Source organism: Nicotiana tabacum, chromosome 16 (assembly GCF_000715075.1).
Source record: "Nicotiana tabacum cultivar K326 chromosome 16, ASM71507v2, whole genome shotgun sequence".
Lineage (NCBI taxonomy): Eukaryota > Viridiplantae > Streptophyta > Magnoliopsida > Solanales > Solanaceae > Nicotiana > Nicotiana tabacum.
Genome location: NC_134095.1, coordinates 68,503,793 through 68,517,226, shown reverse-complemented (window position 1 = coordinate 68,517,226; position 13,434 = coordinate 68,503,793). Strand labels below are relative to the sequence as shown.

The 13,434-nt window shown below is 33.4% G+C and overlaps 1 protein-coding gene across 3 annotated transcripts; it reads right to left on the bottom strand.

Annotated features, from left to right (window-relative positions):
• Positions 1 to 11,126, bottom strand: LOC107812760 (putative N-acetylglucosaminyl-phosphatidylinositol de-N-acetylase). Of its 3 annotated transcripts, none has more exons than XM_016637928.2 (11): positions 10,856 to 11,126; positions 7,990 to 8,153; positions 7,753 to 7,813; positions 6,923 to 6,993; positions 6,471 to 6,535; positions 6,224 to 6,268; positions 6,065 to 6,145; positions 1,740 to 1,807; positions 1,118 to 1,166; positions 764 to 924; positions 1 to 310 (listed from the first exon to the last, which is right to left on the bottom strand). In XM_016637928.2, exons 2-11 carry the CDS (start codon positions 8,096 to 8,098, stop codon positions 244 to 246), a joined length of 777 nt encoding a protein of 258 aa, XP_016493414.1. In that variant the 5' UTR covers positions 8,099 to 8,153; positions 10,856 to 11,126; the 3' UTR covers positions 1 to 243. The 3 variants fall into 3 exon arrangements, with proteins under 3 accessions (XP_016493414.1, XP_075089017.1, XP_016493413.1); XM_075232916.1 differs by having other exon boundaries at positions 7,748 to 7,813; positions 10,856 to 11,104; XM_016637927.2 differs by having other exon boundaries at positions 7,990 to 8,141; positions 10,856 to 11,097.
• Between the last annotated feature and the right edge of the window lie 2,308 nt (positions 11,127 to 13,434).

Here is a 13,434-nt window from a genome sequence, read left to right as displayed (position 1 = left end):
AGAAATAAAGAAATGTGCAAAGCATTTATTCGACAAAAGTAGAAAGTAAAACCAGCTATTTTACAACCATTAATAATTCTAACACTGCCTGCACTTCTTAATATATCAGAAGTTGAAAAGCTCACTCAGTTCAGATGATCCGCTGAGCGGTTTGACTTATCGTTCCCATTAGTGTGTTCTTGAACCAATATCTAGTTGATCTTCCTTTCAAGTGTCTTCTTGAACCAATAATCTAACATGCCTCTAGTTGATCTTCTTAAGACAGTTAACATATGTGTAACTCGAGAAACAAACAAATAGCTTTCGGAACCTGAAAAGATAAACCAAAAGATTAGTTACAACATAGAATATGTGGAATGAAATCTACAAGTGGGCCATCCATGGTCGTATAGAAAAGCTCTTCATAGGAAGACATTCAGAATATTGCATGAATGACATGGAGGATCTTGTTGTCTTTTATTTTTTTTATTTCACTTTGTTTTGTGTCTAGCAAATGTTTTGTCACGCGACATTTGGGAAGACTCCATTTAGTTATCTGGTTAAACACCAATACAATGTCCCATGAGTGATAACTTCTACTACTTTTCTACTGCAAAAGGATTAACTTCGTTCAGAGTACGTCACATGTGCATCGCATTGATCATTTGTTTTATAATGAATGTCTGGAAAGAGGGACCGAGAATAAAAACCCTTTATTCTTCTTTTCAAACTTCCCTTACTCATATACCATCTTAAGCAAGAAAATAGCAAAGGTAGTACATACCAAACCCATTGACTCTTGTGCTGAGCCATTGCAGCTAAGCTCCTTCGAGGATGTTCATTTAGCAAGCAATGCACCACTCCCCTTAAATGGAACTTGGCAGATAGGATAGACAACCATATGTCAACTGGTCCACTGTACTTGCGCAATATGTTAGTGCTGATCTGAAAATGATGAATCATAACACCACACTCCAGTCAAAAACCTAAACCACAAAATTGTGATTGGCGGGATGCCAACCATAGTCGTGGAAATTCAAAACCAAATTCATCTGAATTCTTTAAGCTATGATATCCCAAGAAACCAACATCAAACAACAGGTAGTATCAAAGGTAAAGAGACAAGGGAAGAACTCACAAGCTCCCAGGCCTCTACTTCTCCATGTGAAGTATATTGCAATAGTTTTCTGCATTTTAAGAAAACCATTTTATTAGGACGTGCTACTGAATATGTAAGTACCTATGGGTTTGACAAAGTAGATATTGCAAGGAAATATATTTTTTTTTTTAAATAAAGCTGCTAATATTAAGCCTTTGATAATTTATCACAAATTTTTTGGAAGACTAATGGGAGAATCAGGAACAAGTTAATTTGCTAAGCCTTGAAGAAGATTTATTTTGAAGTCCTACATCTACAGAATAGAGTCTGAATCATCAATGTTTCCCTTGTCATACAAAATACACAACATGTTATTGGCATGTCAATCAATTATAGATTCAAGAAAAGAAAAGTAAGGAAATTCCCTCAAAACGATGCCTCTTCAAAAAACCTAATTTAGTATAAGAGATATTATTAAATTAGAAAAACAGAAATGACATCATTGTGAAGTTTCACTAGTATAGTATCATATATCACTGACAATACGAAATAACTCTTTGTAACATTTGCAAGAGCATTTCCAAGTAATACCAGAATATGGTGAATACTTTCATTTGCAGAAGTACTACCAATGGCTACCAGAATATGGTGAATAACTTACCGTACACCTTGATGAACATCGCAATGGTTACAGTGACCTGAAACTCCATAATTATCGAAAGTTACGACCTGGAAAACAAAATGTCCATGAGATGAAAAGGGTGATTGCATAACAAAAGTAAGATTTCCCTCTGATCACCAAAGCCATAATACGTCTAAAAAAAGTCACCAAAATAATAGAAAAAACATATCAAAAGTTTAAAACCATGTCTAAGATTCCAAGCAGATCGTTAAAATCATCCTGACAACTTAAATACAAAGTTGGTTAATTGGATTAAGACCAAAATATCTCTTTAGATGAAACTTTAAAGTGGAAGTGCCACACATCTTTGCACACTTCTTCAACCTTTCAAGATGTTGCATCGAGCTTTAGGACCGTGCAAACGAGGCTCTATTAAACCTAAAAGATAAAACCATATGTTAAACACAATTTTTTGATTACATAAGTTTAAGCAATATCATCAAATAAATAAAAGTTTTAGACTTAACATGTTGCAACTAGATATCAATAATGCAAGAATCGCTTCCACTATAGGCCATATCCAAAGATAATTTACTAAAATGTCCCACAACATAAACAAGCAAATTATTTAGCATTAAGATGCGCGCAAAACACAAAAGCTTGACAAGTTCAATTTTGATCAAGATAATCCAAATCTTCCTCAATATTAATAGGAAGAGACACACTCTGAAGCCAATCTCGAAGACAAACAAGAGTTTGCACCAATTAGGAGTCGATGAAGTTCTAAATGAATCAAAGATTACGATCTCCAATACAAAATGCACATTCTGATACCACACTAGAAATCAGAATTGAAAATCTAGAAGCATTAATTCTCTACCAACCTAAGACATCGAAATTCTCACTAACGGGCTCTTATTCTTCATCAAGATACTAATCCAACTTTAATTTAGCACCCACACTTCCACTCGAACTTTCTGTCTCTTCAATTGAAGTTTGATTCTCAATGATCATGTTTTCATGTAAGTAAAATCAGACAAAGACATGACATAGAGGAAGAAATGTAGGTTGGGATCGTTTAGAGTATTTCTATATAAACTCTCCAAATAAAGAACTAACTCTTCACCTTTATTTTCTTCTCCAAGTATCTCCTCGGGTGCAAACCCAACATAGTCAAACTTCCTATCTAGATCCGACACAGATGCAATAAAAATCATCTTATTCATTTTTTCAGGATCACTTTAACACATTTCCTTCACATGCTTTGCCATTCAACACAAGTTTGTATCATTAGCGCTATACACTCTTTGAAATGACAAGCAGGCTCACATATTTCCTCAAACTGAGCATCAGAAAAGACATAAAACCTTCAAGATAAGCTCATAAAACCTTTCAAGAAACTTCACTATGTTCCTCGCATCTACCAAATCATTATTTTGAAGTGCATTTGCAATACTTCCATCTTCAGATACACAAGAAGATAAATCAACAACCCACTATCAATAAGATCATAACTACCAAAGGCCATCTGAAAATGTTGTGTCACATCCAACATCAAGTAAGTGGAATTCGACCTAATAGGAACATCCAAAACTAATGATCTCTTTCATTCTATCTTTTGGACCCAAAACACTCCATACACTTTCTAACCTTTAGGAGATTGTGTACCTTATCATTTGCCTAGCATGTTTGATAGAAACACCAACTTCTTTCAAACCAACTTGCACAATACAATTAAATATGTGAGCCATACATCTCACATGAAGATGATTACCACACATCATGTTAATTCCCAATTATTATTGTGAAAGTTAGTTTGAAAGAAGTATCAAATGTATTAAGTAAATGATGAGGTATATTTGACAATCTCCTACAAGAATTAAAAAGTTTAAGGAGTATTGTGAAGTCCAAAGGATAAAAAGAAAGAGATCATTGAGTTTAGATGTTCCTACTAGGTGGAATTCAACCTACTTGATGTTGGATACGACACAACAATTTGAGACCCTTTGACATGTATAATCTTATTGATAGTGGATTGTCCACTTATCTTCACACTCATATTTGTAAAGATGGAAGCATTGCAGGTGCACTCCAAAATGATAATTTGGTAAATGTGAGGAATATGGTAAAGTTTCTTGAAAGGTTTCAGGAGCTCACCTTGAAGGATTCAAGTTCACTTTATGTCTTTTCTATTGTTCATTTTGAGGAAATATGTAAGCTTGTTTGTCATTTGAAAAAGTGTATAGCAAGTAACAATGCTAATTTGTGTTCACCGGAAAGCGAATGCAAGAAAGTTTGAAAGTATTGGGGTGACCCTACAAAAAAGAATAAGATAATTTCTATTGCCTCTGTATTGGATCCTCGAAACAAGCTTGAGTATGGTTACTATGCAATAAAGGAGATGTTTGGAGAGAGAAGATAAAAGATAAAGTGAAGAGTTACATGAGTTCTTTATTTGGAGAGTAACTACAGAAATACTCAAGAAGATCTCAAACTACATCATCTTCTTCTACTTCAATTTCAATTGCAAAGACAAAAAAAAAAACATAAGTGTAGGTGTTAAACTAAAGTTGGACAAGTGTCTTAATGAAGAATAAGAGTCCGTTATTGAGAATTTTGATCCTTAGGTTGGTGGAGAGTTAATGCTCCTAGAATTTCTGTTCTTATTGACATGACTTGTGATGTGTTGGCAATTCTAGTTACTAGCAGGCAACAAAATGTGCATTTAGTATTGGTTGTATTCTTGATTCATTTAAGAGCTCATTGATTTCTAAATTGGTGCAAACTTTTGTTTGTATTCAAGATTGATATTAGAGTGAGTCTCTAGTTGTTAATGTTGAAGATTTGGATTATCTTGAGCAACTTGAACTTGGTATGGCTTCGTATTTTGTGTGTCTTAGTGCAAAATAATTAACTTATTTATGTTATATGACATATTTTATTAAATTATTTTTAGATATGGCCAATAGTAGAAGAGATTTTTGCATTATTGAAATCTAATTGCAAGTTACAAACATCTGATAAGTCCAAAACTTCTATTTTTTTATGATACGACTTAAACTTATGTTATCCAAAGATTTGTGTTTACCATATAGAATTATCATATTATGTTAATTAGGTTTAATCATGCGGTTATATGGTCGTAAAGCTCCATCATATGCTTGGGTTCATTTTGAAAAGGTTGAACAAAGAAGTGTGAAAGCAAGATGCATTAATTGTGGATGGGTTATAACTTTTGTGTGAAGATGTGTAGGACTTATGTTCCCAGGGCTTTGGTCTAGTGGTAACCGGTAACAGTGTGCACTTCACGGGTTCAAACCCTGCTACAAACGGACGTTTGGCATTTAAGCGGAGAAGGGTAGTGAAGTGAGGCAGGACCATTATCCGCTAAGTTTCAAACTGTGCTTCACCAACCTTTGGGGATTTCTCTATTATTAAAAAAATATGTGTCACTTCCACTTTAAGGATTCATATAAAGAGATGTACCGATGTTCATCCAGTTAACCATCTTCATAATAAGTTATTGTTATGGTCTTAATGATCTACTTGGAGTCTAAGACATGGTTAAACTTCTTATATGGGCTTGTGTTATTTTGGTGACTATTTTTCTACATATTTTGTGGCTTTGGTGACTACCACTGGTTTAGCAATTAGTGCTTTTGGATGTACTTTGGATATGGATGATGATGGTATTATTTGTCCGATGGTCTGCTGCTTGGTTCTTGTTCTTGGTGAATGATTATTTTTGTGACTGTTTTAGATATTCTAATGGTGCGACGTGTGTCTTGGTGACTGCCTGGCTTGTTTAGTAGTTATTGGTGTTTGTATTTTGTGATTGTTAATAATTGTGACGGTTTTAGTTATTCTAATGGTGTTTTGTGATTGATTTAATAAGGAAGTGCTATAAATTCTTCTTAATAATTTATACTACGACTCTCCCTGATGCCTCATTAGTTGGAATGGTTACAAAGATGGCTTGTTTTGATTTTTGGCAGTGTTTTCCATTTCCACATGAGAGATAAAATACAATTTGCTACTAGAACACCACCGTCTTACACATTGGGCAAATCCATCTATCTCAGGAAAAAGGATTCCTAGTTTTATGCTGTTATCTCCCCCTTGAGGCATTACGGAGAGAAGAGTCTTACATTCATATTTCCCATACTTAAAGACATTCTTTATATTCAACTAAAATGAACAAATAAATGAAGGATATATCTATAGATCGAGATATTAATCAAGTGAAGTAGAAAAGCAACTTGCACAATATAGTCAATGGGATGAAGATTAAATTTATAACCATCAAAGAAGCACAAACTACTGAAGATCACCCGAAAAGGCTACTAATTACTGAAATCACTTACCAAATCAATATCACAATTGGCAATTTCCTCCTTGATAATCTTTGACAATAACTTTGAGTTCCATGATTTGCCAAAACCATCCTAGTTAGAACAAGACATTAGAACTCTGCTCACACATTAAGAACATACAGAGATACCATCTGATACAATCAGAAATACCTGTAGATCTGGATGGTCAAGGATTTTCACTTGCTTTTGTGGAACCTGCATGAGTAAACAGAGAACAGAAAGATCAATGACTGATATCTGACTAGCTCCTCCAACATTTTACCAAATACTTCCTTTATAGTAATTCGCAAAAATAGATGAATGCAGGAATGATTGCATGAAAACAACATAAAAGATCAAAGATCTAGAATCAATGCATTAAAGCCAAGCTCAGATTTCTATTCAGATAAAATTTCACCTTAAGCATTACTGAGGCTAAATAAAGTTCTTCTTTTCTAACATTGCCCATACCATCCGCATTACCTATATTTCAGTACAATGCAACAAAACAGAAACAAAATACTGAAAGTTAGCATCAGTAATAGACTGGATTTGCTAAAAACAGTTGCAGAGATTTTCGGTCAGATCATTTAAACTTTCTAAAGTTGAAAAATCTGCAATATTTCAAATTCAGAAAATGAACCTCAGGTTTACCAGTGCTGCTTGAATTGGATCATACTTTAAAAAAATAAATTGCTAAAGTAGCTCAACCGGAAAAAAGCATCAACTTTTCATTTTAAGTGTCACTTTTTGTGTCCTGAGACATACATACATCAACCAAAATACACATGTGCCGCTCAAAACTTACCCATAAAAGAAATTTTTTGACTCAGCTGTGGAACAGAAATTGAAATATTCCAAAAGCCTTACCTGTTGACATGCATAATATGTGCAGATTACATCCTCTCGAAGCCAAATAATTAATGGTTGGAGTAAAGAACCTGCAGTATAGAGTACAAGGAAGCATCACAAGTCATATCATCTCAAAAGTAATGTTTGTACAGCAAATAGATACAGTATGATTAACTTAATGACAAGATTCCCGAAACATTAAAAGGTCATTATATAATATGTGAAAATCGACATCTATATTTAGAGACACAACAACAATCAACTGACACTGAGAGTTGTGATCCATGTTACTAACAACAATAGATTACTTTTTTAACAAAATTTGTAAAAAAGGATGTCGTCCAGGTAGGGATGCTTCTCTTAGAACAAGCCTAAAGCAATTTGATGAAACTTAGAAAAAAGAAAGGAACAGTATTTTCAGGTACAATATGTATAACATACCCACTGTTCAACAAAACAAAATGTTGAAACCATAATTTGTATAAAGACAAATCATATTATGGTTCTTAAATAAGCTATTTAAGAAAGGGGGTAAAAATTGAATCTTATAGTTTAGCCCACCAAATTTCTGGTCCACCTTGTTTCAAGATGGCTATATGAATTCAAGGGAATTATTGTTCCGTGAATGTGTGTTCAACTATGAGCGTAATTAAAATTTTCAAGTGAGCAACTTCGCATTAATGTAAGACTAATGATATATTGGGGCTCTCATAATCTTGGTCAAAATTAACAGAGTTCCAAATATATTAGTCTGCAACTCCCTCTATAGCAATTCAAAAGTTTGCATCGCACAGAAAATCTATGATAGGAACAAATATCAATATCATAGTTAAGACGTTCAACCTTACATAGACTCATCATCAGGATGGGCAATAACCAACAAGACATTTCTCTTGCAAAAAACTCCACCTAAGAAAAAAGATATCAAGAAGGGAAGCAATTAGCTGTAGAACAAACACTATAGGGAAAGGTGTATCCGTGCTTGTATTTAGATTCTAAAAGAAAAGTGCATAACAACATTGAGGCAGCCAGTAAATACAAAAAAAAAACGAGAATTAACATTTCGTAGAGAAATCACCCCATACCATCATTTAAAACTGCAACTTGTGAGGCAGAGAGAGATTCATGGAGAATTTTAAAGAGTGAAGCCACCCACAGTACTACCACTGTAACGATGATTACTAGCCACTCCATTAAGATATTTGCTAGCAGAACTACAGATAGGACAAAGTCATATCTGCATGCAAAACTAAAGACGAATTATATTACTAAAACCCACTATGGCAACTGAAATAGGCACTTAAAAAGGATAATCAAACACAAATATCAAGGAGATCGTGGATGCTACTAACCATAAACCTTATAACAAACAATATCCAATTCTTTTGAAGTTTGAACCCACTACATTAAATGCATTTTTATCAACACTTGAAGGGAAAAGAGAAGGGCAATAGGTTAATATGCTTAACCCTGTCACCACTTTGACAAGAAATATTCTCTCAACTAGCCCCAATTGATAAAGTTCCCAAAGTTCATCATACTTTTGGTGGTACAATGGTAACAGATTGGACCAAATGATAGCGTAAACTGACACTGAACAATTCTCAATTGTGATCAGACAATTAATGTAATGTAGAAAAGGGAACTCTACTTCTCAACTATAGGTTCCTAGGCTTTTTGAAAGTATCAAAACGTGAACGTCAAGGATAGAAGCTTTGAGAGTAATGAAGATCTAATTAGTGACTAACATTGGGTAAGAAAATGCTAAATAAAGCTGCAAAAAGCTAGGAAATGAAAGGAATAAGGATTACTTAAAGGGCTTGAATTGAATTAAAGGTAATTGTAATTGATTAGTTGTTGTGTTTGACTGAATAAATCTTCAGCACTGTACAAACTACAAAGTACTCCTTATAATATTTCCCGGCCGGCTGTCAGTGGGGCTAAACCAAATAGCAACTGTGCCCCAAATTTTCTCTCTAAACTTCATATAAGATCTAGTTGATGCCGAAGTGGTATGCCGCTTATCAGCTGTTCCTGTTGCACGTCGACTAATTATATAATCTCTTTTTTGTAGATTTAGAGATGTGTATATTAGAGTTGATTCAAATTTAAAAAGTGAACTTCAATTCAGTAATGCTAGAGAAAATCATGAAGGCTTCTCTTTTTCCCAAATAAATTACTTCAATTCAATTAATTCTTTGTCTACAGGACCTCTATAGCAAATCATGAAGGCTTTTCTTTTTCTTAATCAGTTGCTTCAATTCAATAGTAATACTTTGTCTACAGAACATCTTTGAAGAACCTGAGAGAAAAATAACGTTCTTCAACTGGACTAGACCTGATGAATGATCACGTCTGTCCAAGCTTTGCTAATCGTGCAAGCAACAAAATCATGATATGGCCCCCACCAATCACATTGATACACAAAATTTACTCTAATTCTAACCATCCATGAAATTTCATTCACTCGCTCGTGTACTCATCACTAGGAAACATGAACTAAATAATTATACATCAAAAACTCATAAACATATTAACATTTTCATGCACATATTAACATATGTGAATTACAGTTGATTTCCTCCTTGTTTCCTGAAATACCCCCCTATACACCTTCTGTCAAAACACACCACTTCAACAGAAAATCACACCCCTTCTATCAATAAAACCTTCTACTAACCCTAGAGTCTACCAATAGTTAGGTATTTAGTCGATTTTGGATTAATATGGTTCGGCTAGTTCAAATTTTTGGTCCGATCCTACACTCAATCAAACTATTCCTTCTATGCGTTTAAATTGTCATGTAAATTCCCTTATTTTAGCATTATCCCTGCAGGGTTTACTATATTCTGAATTTGTACGTATCTAGTAATCTCAAAATATCAGAATACAGCAGCAGATGTATTTGAAAAGGATCATAAAAGGACACAGAATAATGCAAATCAGAAAAGACAAATAAGATGGATTCACAATTATAAAAATATTTAAAGGGGGAGTAAAACTCAGATTAAAAACAAAATACTAAACTATTACTCATATAACTTCAGTTTAATGTGCATCAAAAACAATCACTTATAAGTCTATAGTAGTGATATTAACAGACAAAAAAGAAAAGGAAGCAAAGTAATTACCTCAAGAAAAATGAATCAGCCCAGATGCCTCGCAATATTAGAGGGAGAAATACAGGAACAGTAGGACAGAAAGAGGGGGTGAGGGAGCGAGAATGAAAAATGAAAACCAAAAAAAAAAGGAGAAACGGGAAATCGGCATTGAGAATGCAGAAAGAAGAAAAAGGAGTAGCCAATGGGAAAAGAGAAAGAAAAAGTTTGTGTATATTAGTATACTAGATACAGATAGCAAGTATATTTCTAGGATCTAAATATTAGACTAATTGTGTGAGATTCACAGTGATATCACCATAAGACAAATATTAACCAGCAAACAGATGCCTAAAGTCTACGACTGTTATCAGCAAAATGTAAAGAACTTTCATGTCCCACTTCATGTGCATGAATTATTTCATTTAGGTGTGAGCATTGAACCAGCTTCCGACTATCGAATAGGCAGTGAGATAATGTGACCCATTCAACCTAATATCAACATAAATCACAAAGCTCCAAATCCATAAAAATTAAGCCCTACAGTCATAAACTAATTTATAGCTCAACTGCAAGCATAACTCCTAACTCCAATCCAAAATCTCATACAAAATAGAACACGGCCAATCACAAGTCTACCGCGATGAAGAAGAACTTCAATAAGAAATATGAGTATATACTTTTTAATATTGACTTAAAATGCGGCGCAACCACGGGCTCATATGGATCGCAGATATCACATAGATGAGAATCAAATTCTTCCTTCAGCAAACTAACCTATACGTGCAAATTTTAGGGATTCAAGAATACAAGTCAATATTGAATACAAAAAAGAGGGAAATCAGAATCAAACCTTCAGTGACGAAGGACGTAAGTAGCGTAAGTCATGATAATGGTTCCAAATCCAAAATCTTCCCCCTCTTTTTCTTCTTTTAACTGTTTCAGTATCTGCCCTATTAAAGGGTGGTGGAGGGTGGCTTTTGGAATGTGGAATTGGACACAGAACAGATTCAACCAAAATGGACGAGGCTCCTACGGCTCATAATAATTACTCCTATAGAGTATAGACATTCTTCGGTTTAGATCGCGTTACTCTTCCCCTATCCACCTCACTTTTTCTTTCTCTTTTCTGTTGTCAATTGGAACTGCTAGGGGTGTCAATGGTTTGGTGAATGATTATTTTAATATTTGTATCATACTAATTTTTTAGTTATTTTATTATGTACGATTAAAATTATACTTTTCAAAACCGTTCCAATCATATTAGTTTCTTTCCGATATGGGTACGATTCGATTAATTTTCGGTGCTTTTTTAATGACATGTAAAAGTCACTAGTAACTACTAACTAGAATGCAATAACATATGTACTTTTATAGGACTTAGCAAAACCTTCACATAATTTTATTGTTTAGAAGGTGATGAATTAAGAAAACATGAAAGATGCATAGAGTATAGATCCATCAACTATTTTATAGCATTGTAAAAGAAATTAAGCAAAGACAAAAAAAAAAATATAAATCACACGACTGAAGGGATATTAACAAAGCTAGAACTCAAGAATAACGTCTATAGAAAATTAAATAGTTAAAAAGATAAATCTAAATCATATGAAAGTAAACATATTCAATACATTGTAGTTTATTACTAATCGCTATAATACCATGTGCCTTGCTATTGAATATGCTGGAATTAATTTATTTTCAATAGGAGCACCATTATAGGTTTGGGAATTAGGATTTTAGGTTTAATTACTTGTTGGCTTCTAACCGTTTTCACAATTCTAAGGCCCAAGGAAATTTTTAATACATTATTATTTTTAAAGTTAATATATAAATATATTTTCACATGTTAATTTATTAGGTACGATTCGGTATTTTTTCGATTTATTTTTATAAAACAAAAAACCTATCCTAATTATCGGTACGATTATAGATTTATATAAAAACCTACATTTTTGTTAAAAGAAACCTAAAAATCGTTTCGGCACGACACGGTCGGTTTAGTCGGTTTTTAAATATCCATTGACACTCCTAATATTGGGTAACAACATAATTGGCAAATTATTGGCCATAAATAATTTTGGCAAAGGTAACCCCAAAAGAATTAGCATTATATAGCCAAATTTAGAAAATCCTACTTCCTATCTCTCTCTATGCGTATCTTTTTCTTTTTGCTTTACCTTTCCCTCCTTATATTTCTTCTTCTATCTCTCCTCTTTCTCTCTCATGGTTTAGCAAAAATTGTTATAAATTATGCACAAAAAAATCAGTGGAATGAAAAGGTAAGGTTAATCTCACATTAAAGAAGATCAGAAGCAGAAACTAAGAGAGAAAATGGAAAAATTCATAAGTACTCCCTGATCTATACCCGGATTTCCAACTACACACTTTATCTTTGCGGGAATCCTATTACCCCCCTAACTTTTTTTTAAATGGAATAAATACCACCCTAAAACTAGACAACCAAACTCTTGGCAAGTGGTGAATCACACGCGCCCCTACATGTATTTTAGTATTTTTTTATTCTTTCTTCTTTTTCTTATCCTTTTTTCTTACTTCTTATTATTCTCATTTTTTTGGTTATTTCATTCTCTTTCTTTTTGTTTTGGTCATCGATGGCATAAAATGGTGGTCGTCGAAATTTCACGAACACTATTTTTTCCGGCGAATTTTTTTTCGGCGACAGGTTTTTATCCCGTTTTATTTTATATATATATATATATATATAAAATTTTCTTGAAAGTATAATTTATATGTGGGGGGGGGGGGAGAGCAAAAGAAATAAAAATGAATATAAGGTGAGAAGATTTTTTCCAGTTAAAATTTCAATACATTAATTTTTTCGGCGTGGGAAGATTTTCCGATGATGATTTTTTTCTCCCAAATCTGAGTATATTTTGCTTTGCTTATGAATAAATCTTTTTGAGAGTTTAATTTGTGTGTGAAAAGGGTAAAAAGAGGAAAAAAGAAAAACGGAATAAATGGAAGAAAAACGGTTAGACAAAGTCGTCGGTAAATAAATATCGCTGGAATTAGAGAAGAAACGAAAAAAGAAGTAAAAGAAAAAAGACAAAGAAAAAGGAAAAGGGAAAAAAAGTAAGAAAAAATGGTAAAAAAGAAAAAAAATATATTAAAATCGTTTTTTCTTGCTTCTCACTCTCCTTCTCTGCCACGTTAGCATTAAGGATGCAAATAATTCTACTTTAAAATAATTTAGGAGGGTAATAGGATTCCCGCAAAGATAAAGTGTGTAGTGAGAATCCGTGTATAGGTCAGGGGGTACTTATGTATTTTCACATAGAAAATAGGAAAAGATATAGTTCAGTTTTATTTTTCTTCTCTCTTCGTTTTTTTGTTGTTGGATTGAACGAGTGGTGTAATTGAAATTGCTTGAAAACACCTAGACGAGGCATATATAAAATTTAAGCAAGA